Source organism: Beta vulgaris, chromosome 4 (genome assembly GCF_026745355.1).
Source record: "Beta vulgaris subsp. vulgaris cultivar EL10 chromosome 4, EL10.2, whole genome shotgun sequence".
Taxonomy (NCBI): domain Eukaryota; kingdom Viridiplantae; phylum Streptophyta; class Magnoliopsida; order Caryophyllales; family Amaranthaceae; genus Beta; species Beta vulgaris.
The window spans coordinates 53,056,659-53,078,745 of record NC_079205.1 but is presented as its reverse complement, the minus strand read 5'-3'; the positions used below and the strand labels follow the sequence as shown (position 1 = coordinate 53,078,745).

General features: G+C 34.7%; 3 protein-coding genes across 3 annotated transcripts; 2 read left to right on the top strand and 1 right to left on the bottom strand.

The window, feature by feature from the left end:
* Nucleotides 1-2,730: 2,730 nt before the first annotated feature.
* On the bottom strand, nucleotides 2,731-5,569 carry LOC104885319 (putative pentatricopeptide repeat-containing protein At1g12700, mitochondrial). The gene is given in 3 exon segments (XM_010670014.4): nucleotides 2,731-4,689; nucleotides 4,692-4,914; nucleotides 4,917-5,569. Coding segments are annotated over 3 exon segments (1,893 nt in total). The 5' UTR covers nucleotides 5,436-5,569; the 3' UTR covers nucleotides 2,731-3,538.
* A 12,662-nt stretch (nucleotides 5,570-18,231) lies between these two features.
* LOC130591192 (uncharacterized) lies at nucleotides 18,232-18,735 on the top strand. The gene has a single exon (XM_057394130.1). The coding sequence runs from the start codon at nucleotides 18,232-18,234 to the stop codon at nucleotides 18,733-18,735; it is 504 nt and encodes a 167-aa protein (XP_057250113.1).
* An 863-nt stretch (nucleotides 18,736-19,598) lies between these two features.
* Nucleotides 19,599-21,872, top strand: LOC130591191 (uncharacterized). The gene has a single exon (XM_057394129.1). The coding sequence runs from the start codon at nucleotides 19,599-19,601 to the stop codon at nucleotides 21,870-21,872; it is 2,274 nt and encodes a 757-aa protein (XP_057250112.1).
* The last annotated feature ends 215 nt before the right edge of the window (nucleotides 21,873-22,087 follow it).

The following is a 22,087-nucleotide window of genomic DNA, read 5'->3' as shown; positions in this document are numbered from 1 at the left end:
ATAAGCAACTAATAATACATTTATAGAACACATACATAAGATTAATTAACAAAAAGTATAACCCATGCGATATAAGACCTCTTATATGTGTCCTATTCCTATACAAAAAACAAAGAGAACCATGAAAGTAGCCCTCATCCACCATGACTATTGGCCTATTGCATAGCTGTTACATAACCATTTCATCTTAAGCCCCTAGAATACCCCTTCATTTTGAAAACAAAATTAGTCAATAATCTAGCAAAGTAGTAGTTACAATATAACAGACAACCCAAGTTCAAGTTATCAATAAAAATCCTAACCACGCACGGTAAAAACGAGCAATAGATTACCGGTATCAAAGCATACTAGATACAAACAATTTATGACTGTAACAGTGGCAAACTCATGGCACGGCGTTACCTCCATTCAATTGTCACTCGATGTAAATTTAGAACTCAGTAACACAACGACAAACAATGAAAACCTTTGGCAAATGCTAGGGACTATTCGAGCACAAGAGATTGATTGGTCATTATGTAAATTCCTAATGCTCTCATTTGTGTGTATATGCATTGATAAATTCCTAAAGATACAGAAAAGTAGATTTATATCTCATTATGTAAGTTGGACCATTGTCAAGTTAGCTTTTCACATCTCTGTATATGCATTGATGGGTCGAATCCTTCAATCAGGTAGCATTCAAATGGATATAAAAAGTTCCAAGAATCATATAGAATATTTGACAATACATTTTATAGCTGGCTAAAAGCTAATCCTTGTTTACCCATCCACACTTTTATTGAACTAAATTCAAATTCCTTAGGAATGTTCCTAAAAATAGCTGTATTTTCCCTATCATCTCCCACCTAAGAAATATTGGTAGAGTTTCTATGATATTGAGCACATATAACCTAACTGTATATCAAGAACTAATTAGAAAACATTCTTTTCTTTTCTTGGTAGATAGTGCAATGAAATAAAAGATTGACTGAAAGAGAAAGTTTATGGGAGGCCCATATCCTAAGAAATATAGGGACATAGTGTGAGAATATGGGATTAAGTTGGAGGGTTCACAGGACATAGCTTGGAATTTGGATGGGGTAAATTTTCCATTTCAAGTAACAAGAAACATCTTTTTTCGCATCCGAAAACAAGTATAGGAAACTTTTATGGACAGAGGATAAGATTTTTATTGGACTATTCAGAAATCAACTCAAAGGTAATACAATTAGGAATCACATACATAAAGCTAGATACAGACACATAAAAATCAGACTGATCTTTGATGCCTAACTCCTCAAATAGAACGCTTACTTGAATACTTGAAGCAAATGACGATAGGCTAACCAGTATGAAAAAGTGTCAGCAATAGTTGCAATTAAGAATTATCTTACTCAAGTCATTTCAAGAACTTGCTAAGAAGATCCTTAGATGAATCACTTAAGAACTTGCTAAGAAAATCCTTAGATGAACTTGCTAAGAGACTTTAACGAGCCGAGCTGAGCTTGGGGAAGCTCGGCAAGCTCCGAGAGCTCGTGAACGGACACGATTATATATACATAAATATGTTAACCTAGATATCACACAACAATAAGTTAATAGTTCTTTTCTTTAAAAGAAAACCTATAAAAATCAAATATTAAAAAGGAGAAACAAATTAAACATGTAAAAAACCAAGGGGCTATAATGAGTCATGTTTGTTCGTGAACAATTCGAGCTCGGTTCGTTTAACATTTGGCAAAGCTCGACTCGTACAAAGTTCGGCTCGTTAAGCTTCGAGCTCGAATAAACTTAAACGAACACAAGCCGAACAAACCACAATACGGGATCGACTCGGCTCGATCGATAAGTAGCCCTACATGAAACATATAAAAGATTTGGCCTCCTTCTTATAACATAAATTATTCACACTCAGAAATACAATAAATTTAAAACTCACTTTGACTTTTGCAATAAATTTGCCACACTCATAAATACTTACTTTTTAAAAAGCTCATATTTTTTGAAAATTTAATTTGAAATTTCTCAAACTAATACTAATGATATTATTAATAATTTTGAATAGACGGAAAAATACTCCATAGAACTTATGATGCAACCTCCCAACCCCAAAGACTCAACTCAATGCTAAGAATATAATCCCGACTATCAAACATACAAGGACAAGTCCATACATGATGCATCTAATTTTGGATTCCAGATCTGAAAAGAAAAATAAAACATCCCAAATTGGATTTCTTATAGATAGATAGTCACTCTGATTCGAAAACACTCACATGTCTAAAATTAAACACTAATCTCCAAATGTAACAAAGGATCTCAAGCAGAAAGAAGAGTAAAACTAATTATCATCACCTAATTAGAACACTAATACCTATCTTGTAAAGTTAGTTTCTCAAACCTGGTAATTAGAACACTAATAACTATCTTTAGTAGCCACCTATGCGAAATGTTGAAGAATCCTGTGTTTTTACTACAGAGGCAGTGTTCCAATTCTTTCTAGTTACCACATAACATTTTTATTAAATATTAGTAAAAAGAAAAGGTCAGGAGAGGTATCAGGATAGTGCAAAAGTCAAAGCGGAATAAGTATAAATAAAAAACGAAGGGAATAACATATAAGATCATTCAAAATTATATGAATACATTGAAAGATTTTCCTTCCTCATTAGATGAACTTTCAGTAATGCACCAACATAGTTTCTCTTCTAAGAAAATTCGAATTCAGAGAACACACAAGCATTCGGATAAAAATAGTAACAGAATAATTATGGAGAAAGAACTACAATCTGTTTGAAAAACCAAAACATCAAACACTATGAAGGTGGTAATTTATTTCTCTAGAACTGATATAGAATTACAGATCAACTATAAAAATACCTAAATGTAGTGTTCACTATTCAATATTCATTTCTACTTCATAAATAATTCTATGAGCTTGCATATCTCCTAGAATAGCTTGCTTCCAAGTAGGAGTCTGTAGGATTTGCGGTTTTTAACATTAAGAGTGCTATAGATAACAACATCGGGTGTTCTCTCTTCCTGAAACAAATCTTGGGATATGCTTGTTGTATCAGTCAGTCAGAAGCATTGCTGGATATTAGAGAAATCAAACAGTGGAGCCTAGTAAGTAAATAATAGTAACCTCTTCACAGTTAACCAACGACATCACAGCCACTTCATGATTCAATCAGAAGCAGTTTTTCGAATTTCCAGCCACAAAATTGAAGGAGAAAGATCAACAACATTCACCCTACTTTAATAACAGTTTGTACATATAACAGAGGACAATATCACAAGCCACTTCCATCTCCAAAAACAGTCATTGCTTCCCCAAGCTGTGCACTTTCGCATAGGCCTCAATCGATGAAGTGAGAGTGAAGATGGAGTTTCCTTGAAGTTTTTATGGGGAGACAATTGTTAAACGTGCATATAAAGTGGCAATATATAAAGAAAAGGCATCCTAGTAAAAACAAGGAAAAACTAAAAGGTACAGCAAGATACTACTCCAATGTAGTACTAGATTTAATTAGGCAATCAATAAGAGAACTACAGTTTACAACTTAGCATCTATTCGATTGATGAACTTCAGCACTTGGTCCTTTGACGAGTCACTTAAGTTATTAGAAGACAAAAGGTGAATAAATAATGAGAAAGTGTCAGCATCACCTTTGAATCCCTTGCTAACCATAAGATCACAATAGTAAAATGCATTTGACAAGTCATTGCTGAGAATATATCCTCTGATAATTGTATTATAAGTACGATCATTGGGTGAGCAACTGTCTTCCTCCATTCTCCTCAACAATTGGATAGCCTCATCCATGAGCCCTTTCTTGCATAAACCTTTAATCATTATATTATATGTTATCACATCAGGTTGTAAGCCCTTCAATACAAGATCTGAGAAGAATTTTGCAGCATCTTCAAGTTTCCCAGCCTCACACAAGCTGTCCATTAAGATACTGTATATGACAACAGTAGGCTTAATACCATTATTCTCCATTTCTTCAAGTAATGTCACTGCCTCATCAAGTAAAGCATTTTTGCATAAGCTATCAAGCAATGAAGCATATGTGACAACATTAGGAGTAATTCCATGACCTTGCATATCCTTGAACATCTGGCGTGCAAGGGAGAGTCTATTGGCTTTGCATAGTCCATCAACAAGAGTGGTATAGGTAACAACATTAGGTGTCACCCCTTTCTTAAGTATTTCATGGAACAAGTTGAGGGCCTTGTCCATGTTTCTAGCCTTGCAATATCCATTAATGATAGTGCTAAAACTTACAATATCAGGCTCACAACCATTCTTGGCCATCAAATCAAGTAGTTTTTCCGCATCCTCCATCTGACCACGCAAACAATAACCATCAAGTAGAGCATTGTAAGTTATGACATCTGGAATCTCACCTCTCTCAATCATGTAGTCTAGAATAGCTTGTGCTTCATCAACATTCCCATCTTTGCAAAACATGTCAACAAGCATGTTGAAGGTGGTAACATCTGGCGCTATGTCACACTCCAACATCTGAGCTAGCATATCTTTAGCCTCGACCTTGGAGCCGGAGTTGTAGAGACCTCTAATCAAGGTGTTATAAGTGACAACATTAGGTATGATGCCCTCACTTTTCATGGCAGTGAACAGGTCGAGGGCCTCTCTCAACAGCCTATCCTTACAAAGACTATCAATAATGGTGCTATATAAACAAGGTTAGGTTTGCAACAACCAGAATGCATCCTCTTAAGCAAGTGAAGGGCTGCAACATTATCACCAATCTGACAAAGGCCTTTGAAAATAGCACCATAGGTAACAATGTCGGGTTGGAAACCTAGCTTAACAATTTGATGGAGCAATTGAAGAGCTTGAGGAAGCTTATCACAGTTAATAAAGCCATTGATTAAGATGTTAAAGATAACACAATCACCATCAAAGGGTAACCAAGCTTAAGTCTTTTGGCGAGAAGAGAGAGGCCGAAATCGACACGGCCCAAATGACAGTAAGAATTGGCGAGAATACCAATAGAGTGCATATTGGGTCGAATACCTGACAATTCAAGGTTTCTGAGTAGAGAGATAAGGGTAGAGTGAGGTTGAAGGCGTTTCAATTTGGACATGGCAGTGAAGAGCTGATTGAAATAGATTATAGAAGGAAGAGGGCGCAAAGAGAGCATTTGATGGAAGAGAGAAAGGGGGAAATTGAGATTTGAAAACCCTAATTTGCAATGCTCTCTAACTGATTGGAGAAACAATTGACGATCTTGAATAAAAACATCAGATGCAGTGGAGTAATAATAGCGTGAATGAAAATGAAAAGAAGGAAAAGGAGTAATAAGAGTAGTACCACCATGAAAGAAGGCAGCAAAAGCTTCAGGAGTAGACTTGAACTTCATCTTCATCGTCATCTTCATCCCTGCTCTGTTTCTGGGTTGTAATTTCAGTAAAATGAACATATAATAGTTCCTAATCCAGATTCCAGAATAAGATAAAATGAGAGCCAAAAATTATCAAGATAAATTCGATTTCTCTTTGCTGGAGCTTAGTTCATGATTTTTTAACACTTCAACTGAATTTCATATTCCGTCAATTTAACTCAGTTTACTTAAATCTAGTTAAGTGCAAAAGGATAGAGTCTAAGTACTACACTTATGTCAAAAAAACAAGGACTACCTTAAAAATAAAATATTCAAAAATGAAACCATTATATTAATAATTTACTTAGTAATTTGAGAAAAAATAAGGTTGCAAAATAACAAAATATATAATGACAAATAATAGGATTACAAGATAATATTTTCATACAAAATCTAAACGACTCATTTTCATCTTTGCTTCTTTTTTTTTTTCTCTTATTTATATTGATGTTTTATATATGTATAATCTGACTTTGATTTTCAGGAAATTGTATTATATAAGATTTTTCCATTGAAGAAATGATTGTTAAAAATAATAGTAATATTTAGATTATTTATACTATATAAGATTTCTATATAATTATTAGGGTTAATTGGCTAGAACAGCACCACCATTGGCCTAAGTGCAAGAAACAACAGAACCTTAAACGGGTGCAAAGCGTAGCACCAACTTAAAGGTGGGGTGCAGAAAATAGCATAAATGACACCGGACAACGGAGATTCCACGGAGGTAGGGAATCTCCATTATTTTAATATTTTTGTTAATTCCCTCTTTTTTTTAGTATGTCACGTGCCTCCTTTTTTTTTTTCTTCCTTTCCATTTCTTTTTTGTTTCTCTCTCTTCTCCTCTTCTTCTTCTTCAGGCTATTTTATGCACCTTTCAACTTCTGGAATTCGCCATTTGAGACAAGGAAGACGAAGAGCAATTGAACCTCTTTGCACGAATCAGAATCTGAACTTCAACTTGGTAACTTTGCCTACATTGATTTTTTTTTTTATTTGGGTAATTTGTTGGTTTGTTGTAGTTTAAGTATGTGTTCTCAGCCTTCAATCCACTGACCTCCATTTTCAACCCTTGAATTTTCCTTTCGGCATCCGCTTTTGCTTCAATTCCATTTCTCAATCTCTTCGTTTCAGATTCCAGGGCATCATTAGTGGATACAAGATCTAGAATAACCTCATCAGTAGCACGTTGTCCATATGCTTTCTTATCAATCCACTCAAAGAATTCACAATCATCATCATATTACAAATCAAATTCAAATCAATCAAATTACATAAAAATGGTTAATATGGATTGATTTCAAAAATATTCAACCTAACTTGAACATCCATGGAACCGTCTGCCATGGTTCCCATTTCTCTTGCTCACAGTTTGCGCCATGGCTGGCAACCCATGGTGGCAGTAGACTTTCCCATGCCTTTCAACCATGATGAAGGTTGGTAGTTAAAGAAGAAGATAAGAGAGAGAATTGGGAATTTTTGTTAATTGAGATTTGGGAATTTAGGGTTTCTGATAATTGAGAAAAGGGGATTTAAAATAGAGTTGGCAGTTAAAGAAGAAGAGGGAAAAAAAGGAGGCACGTGATTTACTAAAAAAAAGGTGAGGGAATTAACAAAAATATTAAAAAAATGGAGATTCCCTAGCTCCGGTGGAATCTCCGTTGTCCGGCGTCATTTATGCTATTTTCTGCATCCCACCTTTGAGTTGGTGCTACGCTTTGCACCCGTTTAAGATTGTGCTGTTTCTTGCACTTAGGCCAAAGGTGGTGTTGTTCTAGCCAATTAACCCTAATTATTTTTAAAAAAAAATTGTAATGACTAGATAATTGTATTATAGAAGTGTTTTCTATTATAAAAATAGGCGGAAAATAAGTCGGCTCGGGTTTGGAGTCGGACGTTCGGATTTTAAGTGGGTCGGATTCGGAATTGGGTGTTCGGATTTTAAGTCGGAGCCGCATTTTCGGATTTGGGTGTCGGGGTCAAACTCATACCCATATTTAAAATCCGACTTCTTATAGAGTCGGAGTCGAATTATGCATAATCTGATCCAAGTACGACCCATTGTCATTCGTGTACTAAAGGCTCTGTTATTTTGGATTGAGGCAGTGAAAATTCAGTTCAATTTAGACAAATTCAGTTCAGTTTAGACGAATTCAATTCAGTTCAGTTTACTTAAATCTAATTAAGTGCAAAAGGACAGAGTCTAAGTATTACATTTATGTCAAAAAAACAAGAACTACCTTTAAAATAAAATTTCCAAAAATGAAACCATTATATCAATAATTTACTTTAGTAATTTGACAAAAATAAGGTTGCAAAATAAGAAAGTATATAATGACAAATAATAGGATTACAAGATAATATTTTCATACAAAATCTAAACCACTCATTTTCATCTTTGCTTTTTTTTCTCCCTCTTATGTATATTAATGTTTTATGTATGTATAATTTGACTTTGACTTTCAGGAAATTGTATTATATAAGATTTTCCATTGAAGAAATGATTGTTAAAAATAATAGTAATATTTAGATTATTTGTACTACATAAGATTTTCATATAATTATTTAAAAAATTGTAATGACTGGATTATTATATTATAGAAGATTTTTCTATTATAAAAATAGGCGGAAGATAAGTCGGATCGGATTTGGAGTCGGGCGTTAGAATTTTAAGTGGGTCGGATTCAGAGTCAGGTGTTCGTATTTTAAGTCGGGACCGGATTTTCGGATTCGAGTGTCGGGGTCAAACTCGATCCTATATTTAAAATACGACTTCTTATAGGGTCAAGTCGGATTCTGCATAACCCAATCCAAGTACGACCCGTTGCCATTCCTAAACGCCACCCGCATCTTGGATAATTATGTTCTGTGTGTATAGATTTCATTAAATTTTACGTCTAACTTTAGTTGTATTCGCTTCTCATTTGGATTTAGGTAAATGTCAGTTAATCAAGATAGCTTAAGTAATTTTTTTAAAATTTTATAGAATTTGCTGGATAATTATTGAATGCAACTGGACTTTCATGTTCCTTTTTTGATCACGTATAAGAAAAAAAACATCAATATATATAAAGCTTGTAATGTAAGTTTAATTCTCGCTTTTCGCTTTATTTGGTATAATTAATAAATGTGTGAGCTAAATATGTATAAAAGGAATTTCATACAAACAAATATAGAATATTTATCACAAATAGTCATAATTAACAACCTTTTTAAAACAGAATCATATTTAAACATTGAAAAACAATGTCGAACAACCATTATCTTTAAAATTTACTATTTCCTTATCACTTGTTATTATATATCTTCCTCAACTTCACCTACATTGTCAACCACCATAAGAAGCACTATAACACAGTTATTTAACATCATAGTCCTCCTAATCGAGCAGTTCTCTCCTAGTTTAATTTATTTACATGATTTTACTTGTTATGTAAGAGCAAATAATGCTTAGTTTATTTTCTTTGTTTTTAATATGGTACTATCTTTAGTGTGCAATTCTGTTTTAAATTAATGCAAATTTTCTCGTTGTAAAAAAAAAAAAATCACTTGCATTTTATCTTCACGACCATTTTCTCTCACCTCGACTCCTCACCTTTCCCCATTTGCTTCTTCTTCTTATATTTGTGTCCTTCCTCACTTGTCTACTTGTATATGCTATCACAATTTTTAAATAAAAAATCATTAAAAAAAGCTTAAATAAATGCGGTGTCACCCCTTCCCCATATTTATTGCTTGTTTTTTTTCCCTTCTAATTTTACATGTTGAACTTTTCTTTTAATTTTTCCCCACTTTACGTTAGAACTATTTTCTCCATTTTCCACTAAGAAACTGAATGAAACCAAAGCCTCATGTATGTTTTTAAATCATAGAATAAAAAGTAGAAGAAAACAATATTAACTTATGACCCTTGAACTTCAAAGCTTATGATGCATATTCAAAACTTGTTAGGCACCCAATTACTATATTAATGAATGCATTAAATTAAGCTGAATACATATACTTTTCTTCTCTCAGTGTATCCTTATTTTCTTGGGAAAGAATGATCTTACAAGTCAAAGTAGAATATTATCACAATCATGATGATTGATGTAAATTTTTTTTTAAAACCAACATCAAATTATTATTAAGAAACAAGGCGAATAATTCTCTTAAAATTCTACTATTTATTCTATTTCTCTCTTGTTATCCTTTTCTCTCCCCCCCCCCCCCCCCCTCAATTTCCCTTGATTTCTAACTCTAACATCACTCACCCTCTCTCTCTCCTTCTCACTTACTTTCTCCCCTCTCACTCATATATTTTAGAACTAGTATTATGACCCGTATATAATGCACGAGAGTATTTATTGTTTTATTACATATTTAAAGGAAGTCACATAATAACATTAACTTAAATTCCCATATTACACAAAATCATAAAACATAAAGTATGATTAATTGAGTGGTGATGAACAAAAATGACAAATAAAATTTTCAAATCAATTTATATGTTTGCGAACACTTCCTTGTAAACTACATTTGGCGTATTTGCATGCAAACAATGTTCTTCATCCAACAAAAGGATCTTGAGACCTTTTTTGCTTGTAAGGGCTTGTTCTCTTCGGCATAAAACAGCTGAACTGAACTGAACTGAACTGTACTGTACTGAACTGAACTGAACCGAACTGAACTGAACTGAACTGAATTGAACTGAATTGAATTGAATTGAATTGAATTGAATTGAATTGAATTGAATTGAATTGAATTGAATTGAATTGAATTGAATTGAATTGAATTGAATTGAATTGAATTGAATTGAATTGAATTGAATTGAATTGAATTGAATTGAATTAAACTGGATGTAATAAATATATAAATAATATTTAAACAATAATAATATGAATATTAAATAATAATTATAATGATAAGTAATAATAATGAATAATAATAGTAGTAGTATTTTGGATATTTTAAATGATAGTTACAAATAAATAATATTATTAATCATAAATTAATAATAATAATAATAATAATTAATAATAATAATATAAAAATATTTGATGATGATATATAATAACTAATTATTTATATTATTTGTATTAATATATTAATATTTGATGATGATATATAATAACAATAATATTTAAGAAGTAAATTAATATTACTTTTTTAATAATTAGATTTAATAATATAAAAATATTTAGTAATAAAAATAATGATTGGGTTGGACCGCGAAAATTACATCATAAACCGTCTTGACGCGATTTGATTGGTTTATGGGCTAAAAAAAGTTGGTTTATTTGTGCTTTGACCTAAACCATGTTCTTCCTAATAATAATAGTAATAATAATGAGTAAAGCTATAATAAACAAAATAATATATAGAAACAACAACAACAACAACAATAATATAATAATAATAATTAATAATAATAATTAATAATAAATAATAATATTAATAATAATACTTAATAGTAATGATATATATTTAAATAATAATAATAATAATAATAATGATGATGATGATGATAATAATAATGATAATAATAATAATAATAATAATAAGAGTAATTAGTAAAATAAATTATACCAACATAATAATAGTATTTAACAAAATGGTTATAAAAGAATGGAGCTGAGCTGAACTGAACTGAACTGATTGGAGCTGAACTGAACTGAACTGAACTTATTGGAGCTGAACTGAACTGAACTGAAAATAAGCTGGGGAGAACAGGCCCTAACTCTGGAAACGACAAACATAAAATTTTCCATGGCTGAAAACAGCTATCGAAAGATACAAGTCTACATGAGACAGAGTTTGTCCTTGACTTTTATTTTTGGTCATAGTAAAAAAAATCATTAATTAAATGAAATTGTCGTCTGTGAAATCTGATAGAAAATTTAGCGAAATCAGACGGGATTAGTGTCATTTTTCGGATAAATATTTTTTCTCCAACATTGCTTTCGAAAATAATAGTAACTTCCCGTGCATCGTGCATACTGCACTTGAAATGTTTTGTCTTATAAATTGAAAATTTTAAGAAGTTTGTCTTAAAGTCATGGTGGTGAATATTAACTTGTGATTTAAGATTTCATAATCATGTATTGAGATTATTTTAGAAACTGACTTATAACCCGTGTCTTTAGGCTGATGTAATTTAAGCCATGGTGGATCACATGACCCACCTATATTTTTTTAAAAAAAAGTTGATAGAAATAGTATTTGCTCTGTCTATTGCTTCCCATAGAGTCTAAGATAAAATCACAATTCGCACCACCAATAACACTCAGCCATACGACGGTTTCAGCAACCAGTACTTATGAAAGTCTTATTCTAACTTCTTGCACCACCGATGCATCATATTTGGCCACCCACTGGTAGCTGCCTACTTAGTCATGATTTTATATTTATACCCGTGCAACTACATGGGGATTTTTTTTATTTTTATAAATTTAAGATTTTATGTTATTTTCCCTAAAATCAGGGTGAAAATATTTAACTCGTTCATCTATCAAATAGATGATAGAAAAGTTAGTTAGGAATAAAAAAATAAGTATATACATAAATGTAAATTTTAATTTGCTATTAGACCTGTGCAAATTGTACGGGAAATTTTGTTTCATAAATTTAAGATTTTATGTTGTTTTCCCTAAATCATTGTAGAAATAGTATCTTGTGATTTAAATTTTATAATCATGTATTATTTACTTTGAAAATGGCTTATGACTCGTGTTTTTAGCAGTTGATATCATTGTGGATCACGTGACACATTATTAATCTTATAAAAGAAATTGATTGAATTTTTTCACTTATGGCCTACGACTTCATTTAAAGGATAGATTAGATCACACAATTTGACCATATCTCGTACTCAATCATTGAGCCACTTTTGTTCCCGCTACCTACAATCCCTCTCACCTCCATATCTTGCTACCTTGCACCACCATTGCATTAGGCCACCCATTGGACACCATTGTTTCTAATAATCTCCATTTACCTTTTTTCCATTCACTTTGCATACATTTTTTTTGTTGATCTTGTAATTTGTTGATGGATTTTTGTTAATTTGCAAGGAGGTAATGTATTCTATTGAGTTTTAATTAATAAAAATAGAAATGTTTATATTGGCGCGGTGAAGAACTTCAAGTTGTGGTACCAATATACCCATTGGCTTGAAATTAGCTAATATGTAGTTTTATATTTGAAAACTCGTTTTTTGAGTATCTTGTATTAGTTTGACTTTAATTTTATTATGGTTTTTTAAATGAAAACACATTTTTTTATGAATATGGTTTAAATCTCGAAAAATTGGATCGGAGTGTTACTTCTAGAGTGAAACTTTTTATGAAGTTTTCAATTCACGCATTGATTATTGATTGACATTTTGTTGTTGACGGTGGTGATTCACCAGTTGTAAAATCCTGGATCCGCGAGTAACTATGTTATACGATTTTGACTTATGACTTATTTCGAATAATAAGTATAATACTCGAGTAAATATGTTACTTCAAGTGCTCTCTCATATTATTTTCTTAATATATACTTGTTTAACTGATCACCTAATTAGCTCCTAACTTTATTTAGCTTAATTGTTGCCTATCTTTTCTCTTGTTGAGATTCAAAGAGTTCCCTAATAATATTGTTTAGCTGACATGTCATATATGTGGCAAATAAATCAAGCTGCATGAAAAATGTCCCTTTTTTTTGCAAAATTGCTCGTGATCACGTATCAACATATGATAGATCCTTATAAGTTTTAATTACGGTAAATGAATTATTCAGAAAATATAAGTTGTATTTTCAGAAATAAATATTGATATGTAAACCTCAACTCCTAAAACACATACATAAAATATATTATCTTACTGATTGTTTCTTTTTAGTCATTAAGCAATATGTCAATTATATCATGTATGCAAATTATTTACTTGATTGACAGAAGCTACATATAAGCAGGTTTTTTTTTTTTCATAATTTGGAACTTGGTTTTGATCAATAAACGAAGTTCAATCTATATGATGATACATCCTTCCTTGGCTTTGCTCATTATATCATATAGATTGAACTTCGTATATACATACTTCTAGAGTTGAATTCTCCCATAAAGTAGTACATTTTGATTTTCGAACATTATAGTAAAAATTTATTATTAACTAAAATGTTACGTCCCAATCATCATATAAATTACTCCATCCGTTTCCTAAAGATCTTCCCTCTTTCCGTTTAAGAGTGTTTCCAAAAGATCTTCCCTCTTTTGCTTTATTCCTTATTTGGCAAAATAAATTTCCTTATTTACCCTCTCATGTCACTATCATATGGTCCACCATTACATTATTAATTCAATTTTACTCCCTTTCTCTCTTCTACTTTAACCCCTTTATATTTGTTTATTTATCTTAACCCCTTTCTCTCTCCTATTTTACTCACACCATGCCCGCACAACTTGATTTTCCTTGGTAACTGTAGGAACATTAAGTGGGAAGATCTTTAGGAAACGGAGGGAGTATAACATAATTTTAGATAATATAAAATCCTTGGTACTAAAAAGGTAAGATCGCGTGTACAATAATATAATCAAAATTATTATTTTTGTTAGATTTAGTTTGTAATCACATAAGTAGGAAGTTATATGTTTTTCTAATACCTCATATGTATAAAGGCCAATTTATTATCAATTTTGCTCCTAATTTTAAAATATTATTATACTTTATTTATGAAAAAATGATAAATATCATACAATACCTCATTTAGTTTTACACATAATGTTGCAAGAAGAGAAACATTTATGGTTAATATGTCGAACCATTTATTAGATTTTCTAACACTATAGTTCAACCTATCTAATGAAAAAATACTGGCTTAACCCATTGCTTCATTAAGAGCTAAGGACTGAGGTTCAAATAAAATAATAAGTTGCACTATTACATGCACTCAATCTTAATCGAATTTATTTGAACAAAATTATCCGAATTGATTAGACCTTATTTTATGAGTACGTCGAACTTTATTTACTTATTTTTATTGAAGACTTTTTCTGAACTTATCCAGACTTATTAATTTTTATTAGATTTTATGTGAACTTATATGAATTTGACTGAAATTATTATTTTTTTTGTTTTTTAATAAGGAATAAAAAAAATAGAATGTTACCGTATCGTATTCTTCACATTTGGGATTCGAACATAGACTACGAATAGTTGTTGTTACATTTAGAATAAATATCGAAAATGGGTATAGAGAAAAAATTTAGGGAAAAGGAGAGAATCGAGAAAAGTAAGTGTGAAGTTCTTTCTAGGACACCCCAAGATGGAAAATGTTGAGTTGGATTTTAACAGGAACGAACTAAACTAACATGGCCATAACAATCCACACATGACAAAGGGAGGAAAAAAAAAATGAGCATTGGAGATAATATACTGATTGAACTCAGGCTACTGAGCTATTGTCAAAAGTTTGAAGTTGTTCTAGTATAGTAATGTACTGATGTGTGTCTATAATAAAGGGCACATTTTTTTTACAGGGGGTGATACATGAATTTGCATGAACCATATGCCTAATACTAAATATACAAAACCATATTGAGAGGTTCTCTCTCTACCTCACAAATAATTCTCTCTCTCTCTAAAACCCCACTCTAAATTTTCCCAGCCTAAAAATCCACTTATATTAATCAGTTAAAGATGAGTACGTAAAACATTCTTAGTGCTTCATCTATCTTCTTCATTCTGTATTCTTCCTGTCCAATCATCTATTCCGAAAATTATCTTAATCCTCATAGTTTGAAGTGTAAATTTGGGAGAGCATGCTAGAAAGGAAAACCTAAATGGAACAATCACAATCAACCTCCAACTTTGTAGTATGGCACAGAAAACAAGGGCCACTTATCAAAACTCCAATGGATCAGTTCAGTAACATTCCAATAGACATTTCCTTAGTAGTCGCGGGCAAGTTTCTCGATAAAAGGGAGTTTTCAGTTCGTCACATTCAGTCTTGGGTGGACTCATGGGTCACAAGAGGAAGGATAAAGGTAACAAAGGAAGGAGATCTTTTTTTCTTTCACTGTCGTGACATGCAAGATAGGTTTGACATTTTAGGCTTATATGATACTATGAACTTTAGAGGAGCGCTACTTGTTCTCAAACCATGGAAGCCATTGGATTCATTTAAATCCTTCAACTTCTCCGAATCAGCTATATGGGTGCGACTGGAAGGAATCCCTCTGGTATTCAACTCGAAATCCATAGCTAATGAATTATTTTCCCGTATAGGAAAAGTACTTCTTTTTGATGAAAATTCAGAACGTCCGGGAATAAAAAAATTCTTTAGGGCCCTGGTTTGGCTCAAGATCAAAGCTCCTCTAGTACCAGGGATGTACATCGAAGTCCAAGAAAATAGAACGTTATGGGTGGATCTTCGATATGAAGGAATTTTTGTATTCTGTAAGCGTTGCGGGAAGATTGGACATAAAAGCTCCTCATGTGACCAATCTTGGGAAAAAGTAAAGGAGAAAATTGAAGCCATAATAACAGGGGCGTGCAACCCGGAAGCTCCTATGATGTATGGTAATCCAAATGCATCTCTTTATACAAACAAGATCATAGGTTTGCCTCATACCCCTGAGTTCTTGACTACAATGGTCAAGTTAAATGAACCTAGAAAACCTCCCGATCAAATATCTTCAAGTAGCAGTTCAGGCAATGATGATGATGACGATGATCATAATCAGACAAGAGATGAAGAGATGCAAAATGCATCCTCAGATCAAGGCTCTTACTCGGACGGATTCAACAATGGTCATAGCCCGCTTTCCGGCCCGTCTAAGAGACCAAGGGATGAAGGTGCTCAAGGTAGGAATTTCGAAAAAGGTGGACCCAGCAATCAAGTTGAGTATGGGCTTAACCCGAGTAGCCCGAAAATCCGGTCCACAGTGAGCAAGAGAAGCAAGGGCAAAAATGTCATTTCAGTTTCTAAGCCTTCCTTCAAGAAAGCGAAAAAAATGAAAACCTAGAAGAGGGTGATAGCTGTGGGAGCCAGCATTGCATCATCAACCTCAGGGTGTCAGGCGGCGGAAAAAGCAATCCCTACAGGTTATTTCTATCATTCCACCCGGTTTCACAAATTAAAATCCTCATTTACCCATTTTCATATACCAGAGCACTTTCCCGAAATAATCTCTCACCCGGATCCTACCTTACCACTAAAAAGTCCTTCAATAAATACCCATCCCCTTTCTCTTTCCTCAACTGTACCTTTAACTAATCAGTTAACCCCACGTGATACATCAATAGAGAATATGGAATCAAATAACTCCTCTCCCACTCATCCAACTCATTCACTCAACCTCCAAATTTACCAATGTCTCCCCCTAACCAACAGCTTTATGAAAACATTCCCCCTTTTTTGGCACCTCCTGTCCCTTTTGAAGGGCAATTTGAAAATTTACAACAGCAGGAAGATTCGGTTTTTATTATAAATGATGATATGCGTGCTTCATGGGAATATTTATTTGGCTCTAGCAGTATGTCGTCGTACTTTAATCCGGATGATGCTCTAGCAATGGGGGGCCCACCGTTTAACTCCTTTCCTTTAAATGATCAGCTAGACTGGTCTGAATTTCACAATCTGTTTCCAGAGGATATCACTACCCACTCCCCACAGACTCCTCTCCAAATCCCAGGTTCACACTCATCTTTGCAAACTGGTTCATCAAGCTCATTTCACTCAGTATTCCCAGGGGTCCCAGCCACTGAATTTGCTGAATTGAGGATTTTTCCGACCTGGTCGCAAGTTACAAATACACTGGCTCAGAACATTTATGAAGATTCAACACTGGGTAAGCGCAAGTTTGGGGATCTACAAGACGTAGTGTGTGCGGTCGAGGGGAAAACAGAGGAGATGGAAGAAGTTTTGAAAAGGGCTCACGAAGAAAAAGTGAAGAAATTAAAGGTGTATGATTCATCTGAAGTTCCAGAAAAAATCAAAGAGGCAGGCCCTACGGATTTGTCTTCTCCACACTTAATGCCGAAGACCACACGGACAAGTGAAGGTCTCTTGGACCCGAGCCCATCAGAAGGTAAGTTTATCAAAGCTAAGCTTCCTTTTCAATTTGAAGAAGCAAGAGAAGCCTCCTTATGTGATGGTGGTCCAAAGAAAGTAACGGGCAAACCTCCAAGGCCCAAACATGTGATTGTCCAAGCTTTAGTTTGTGAGAAAAAGAGAAAATTCGAGGAGTTCGAACCATTGCTGGATGAATTTATCAATGAAGTCACACTGGATCTGCACAAATGGATTTCAGAAAAAAGGCAGGAAATTCTCAGAAAATTTAAGAAGTTCAAATACAGGGCTTTTTTTGGGGATGAAGGCTTGGAGACTGGGCCGAAACAGTCTCCAGAGGCACCATGAAAGTTCTTGCATGGAATGGTAGGGGTCTAAGATCAGCGGACTCCCCTACGATTCCGTTTTTGGGATGGTTAGTCCGCAAATGTTTACCTCAAATCCTTTTCCTATCGGAAACTAAATCGGATAGTAGTATAATTAACAAACTAGCTATGTACTTAGGCTTTCCTAATGTAGCCACCATAGATAGTATAAATAATGCAGGTGGCCTAGCTTTATTTTGGAGTAACGATGTAAATTTAGACTTAAAAGTTAGCTCTACTAACTATTTTGCCTGTAACATCAACGATCTAGTTGATGAGGATGTATATATATGGAATCTTATTTTGTTGTACGGATCGCCTTACTTAGATAATAGAGGGGAGGTTTGGGAGAGGATAGCTAATATATAAGTCGAAATCCTCTCGATAGTGTTATCATGGGAGACTTCAATCAAATTGAATTCCTCAACCAAAAGATGGGAGGTTCGGTGTACATCCCAGGCAGAGAGAATTTTTCGAAATGGAGGGATCAACTTGGACTTTCTGAAATTAATTTTCAAGGACAAAACTTCACCTGGTGCAATAATCGCTCGGAGCCAGAACGTGTTTATGAAAGATTGGATAGGGCTTATGCTACAGAAGATTGGCTGCATAGATACTCAGAAGCAAGGATATTGAATATGCCGATTCTTATCTCGGATCACAGCCCAATTCTTCTCATTTCCTCGCCAGTTTATTCAAAAAAGAAGTCACCAATTAAGATGGAATCCTGGTGTTTCGATTTCAAGGAAGTGGAGACTCTAATTTCCAATCACTGGAAAGTTTCATATAGTGGATCCCCGATGTACAAGGTAGCTCAGAAATGTCGAAGCGTTAGGTACAAGCTCTTTCAATGGTGCAAAAATTACAAATTCGAGAACAATATTAATTGGGAAGAATTTCTGTCTAAGTGTGGCGAGACTCAAGCTACTTGTCTATGAGTGGTGGAGGAAAATTGGACGAAGAAATCAAAGAAGAGAGTTTCGCAAATTGGAAGTTCAATTAAAGTTCTGGCAACAGAGAGCGAAGAGCAAATGGAAGGCATGGGAGGACACCAACTCCAAATGGTTCTTTCGAAAAGCGAAAAGACGTAAGCAGAAAAACGAGATCATGGTAATCAAAAATTCAGCAGGAAAATGGGTTTCATCAAAGCAGGACATCCAGGGGGAATTTCTTGGTTACTTTGCAAATATTTTTCAAGGATCACAACACACTCAGGAATACTGGGAAGAGTTGGACGGGATTAGGCATCTGGTTCCACAAATTGACATCATGCAAAGGGAAGATCTGATCAAGCCAGTTACAAGAGAAGAAGTCAGAAATGCAGTGTTCCAAATGGGAAGCCTGAAAGCCCCGGGGCCGGATGGCATTCCAGCCATTTTTTTACCAGAAGCACTGGTCAATTGTCGGAGAGGACATATGGAGAGCGGTATCCCATTTTTTTACCACTGGCTTTATTCTTCAAGAATGGAATCAGACAAATATCTGTTTAATTCCTAAGGTTGAGCGTCCGGAGCAAGCGTGTCAATTCAGACCCATTAGCCTGTGCAACGTAATCTACAAAATCATCTCGAAGATCATCGCCAACCGGCTAAAACCAATATTAAAGAGCATAGTGACCCCGTACCAGAACGCGTTCGTTCCAGGAAGGTTGATTTCAGACAACTGCCTCATTGCACATGAAGTTGTCAACCTAATCAAACAACGCAAAAAGGGTACGCATTTCTTAGCCGCTCTCAAGATTGACATGTTTAAAGCATATGACAAAGTGGATTGGGACTTCCTATTTTGGTTATTGACGCAAATGGGTTTCCCGCCATTTTGTCGACAATGGATTATGCAATGTGTTACCACTGTCTCCTATTCCATCCTTGTAAATGGTGAGCCTACTACAAGATTCAAACCATTGTGCGGATTACGGCAGGGTGACCCTCTTTCCTCTTACCTGTTTATTTTGATAATGGATATTTTGTCTAGATTGTTGCTAGATGGAGTTAGCAATGGTTCATTTCAAGGAATCAAGCTTTCTCGATCTAGCCCGATTTTGTCTCACCTTTTTTTCGCAGACGATTCTTTAATTTTCTTCAAAGCCACCCCCGAAGCTTGTGCAGGTGTGAAAGATATTCTTGCTCGGTTTAGCAGATTGTCGGGAGAAGTAATCAATTACAACAAGTCCCATATCATGTTTAGCCCAAACACACCCCTCAGGTTTAAGAGATTCATGAGAAGTATTGTCGGCACCCCCTCTGAAGAGTCTTTAGGGAAATACTTAGGATGTAATATTGAAGTGGATGGTAGAAGTTCTAGAAAATTTCAACCATTGGTAGAGAAAGTAGAGAGGAAGGTTTCCAGCTGGCATCATCTCACTTTGTCACATGCGGGAAGGGTCATATACATTAATAGCATCCTCTACATGCTAAGTCTGAACATTCTAAGTGTTTTCCTCATTCCTAAGACCACGGTCGATAAGATAAATGCGATTTTTGCTAGATTCCTTTGGGCCAATCCCAACTCTCCATCGCCAATATTCTGGAAGAGCAGGAAAATCATCGAACTGCCGAAAGGAGGAGGAGGGTTAGGGATAAGGAATGTCCACCTTTTCAACAAAGCACTGCTAACGAAACAAGCAATCAGAATCCATAATTCACGTCAGTCTCTGATCTCACAGGTCCTCTTAGCCAAATATAAAGCATCTCCAGTAGATATTGTTTTACGGAACAAAAAAATGGGCAGAGTATCTTGGGGATTGAGAGGACTCTGTAAGGCGGTTCAGGATTGTCGCGCGGGTTTCACAAGTCAAATTGGTGATGGATCAAATACAGACATCGAAGGTGATAAATGGATTAGGGAAGGCCCAGTCATAGTGAAATCTGGGATTAATCTAGCTCACATGGGAATTAGACAGGTGAAGGATCTTCTGAACACACAACAAAAAACATGGAATTCTTCGCTAATCTGGAAATGTTTCAACTCTGACACTGCCATGAAGATATTAGCCACTCATATACCGGCAGAAGACCTGCATGACAGATTTGTTTGGAGCGAATCAAAATCGGGTGTACCCAAGGTCAAGGATATTTATGCATTCTATCTGACCGACAAAGGAGAATTGAATATCACGCAGGAAAACAGACAATTCTGGAACAAACTTTGGGCCTCCGATCTCATACCAAAATGGAAGTTCTTCACATGGAGACTACTGAATAAGGCTCTGGCTACTAGCTCCAATCTCCTAAAAAGAAACATTCTGATACAAGAGATGTGCTTTCTATGTAAGCAATATAAAGAGAATGAGAGTCACTTATTCAGAGATTGTAATATATCAAGGCGTGTATGGGCAAGCTCGCTTTTGGGAATAAGAATATGCCCCATGACAGTCATATCTGTTGAAGAATGGATTAAGAACTTTCTCAAGCTATTCTGGAACGAGGATGGCGTCAAGTCAACACGGGTATCAGAGTTCATAGCAGCACTATGGGCTATATGGATTCATAGGAATAACGTCGTCTTCAGGAGTGAAGAGGTGAATCCGATCGCAATTATGAACTTAAGAATAGCTCTTCTCAAGGAGATTAGAGAGAGTAACAGATTCCGGGATAGAAACAACCCTCTCTCTCACACCGATAACTCAAGTTTGGATAGATGTCACGACTCTCAGCTTAGTTCTTCTACTGACGAATGTATAGTTAAGGTTGATGGAGCTTGGAAGAGGCATAAGCAAAAGCATCCACGAGCGGGAATTGGATGGTCAGCCCTCTTGGACAATTCCAAAATTTTTGAAGGAAATGATGCAGTAATCTCTTTGTCTTCCCTACAAACGGAAGCTCATGCAGTTCTCCGAGGGTTACGTGAAGCATACGCTCATGGTGTTAACCGAGTTCGCATTTACTCAGATAACAGAGTTCTCGTACAAGCCCTTCACAAACGTCAATACCCTTTCGAAGTTGCATCTATCGCACATGATATACAGGCTTTGCGTAGTAAATTTTTGTTTTGTAATATCCATTATGTAGGTAGAGATGTAGTGGCCCCTGCTTATGCATTAGCTACAGCAGCCAGATTAGGTAGTCTCATATAACTTAAATATGTTTGTACTTGTTGTCAAAAAAAAAAAAAAAAAAAAAAAAAAAATACAAAACCATAATAGCAGAAATAATTGTGGTCACACAATAGCAACAAAGATATGTAGCCCTATACTACGGGGTTACAGATCCTACTGGGTCTCTGGCTCTCTGTAAATCCTGAATGCCCAGGGATCAAGGGTTGAAATCATCACATTCCTTTGGGAGAGGA

Coding starts and splice junctions, on each gene's coding strand:
- LOC130591192 (XM_057394130.1), top strand. CDS start 18,232: ATGGGAGGTTCGGTGTACATCCCAGGCAGAGAGAATTTTTCGAAATGG.
- LOC130591191 (XM_057394129.1), top strand. CDS start 19,599: ATGGGTTTCCCGCCATTTTGTCGACAATGGATTATGCAATGTGTTACC.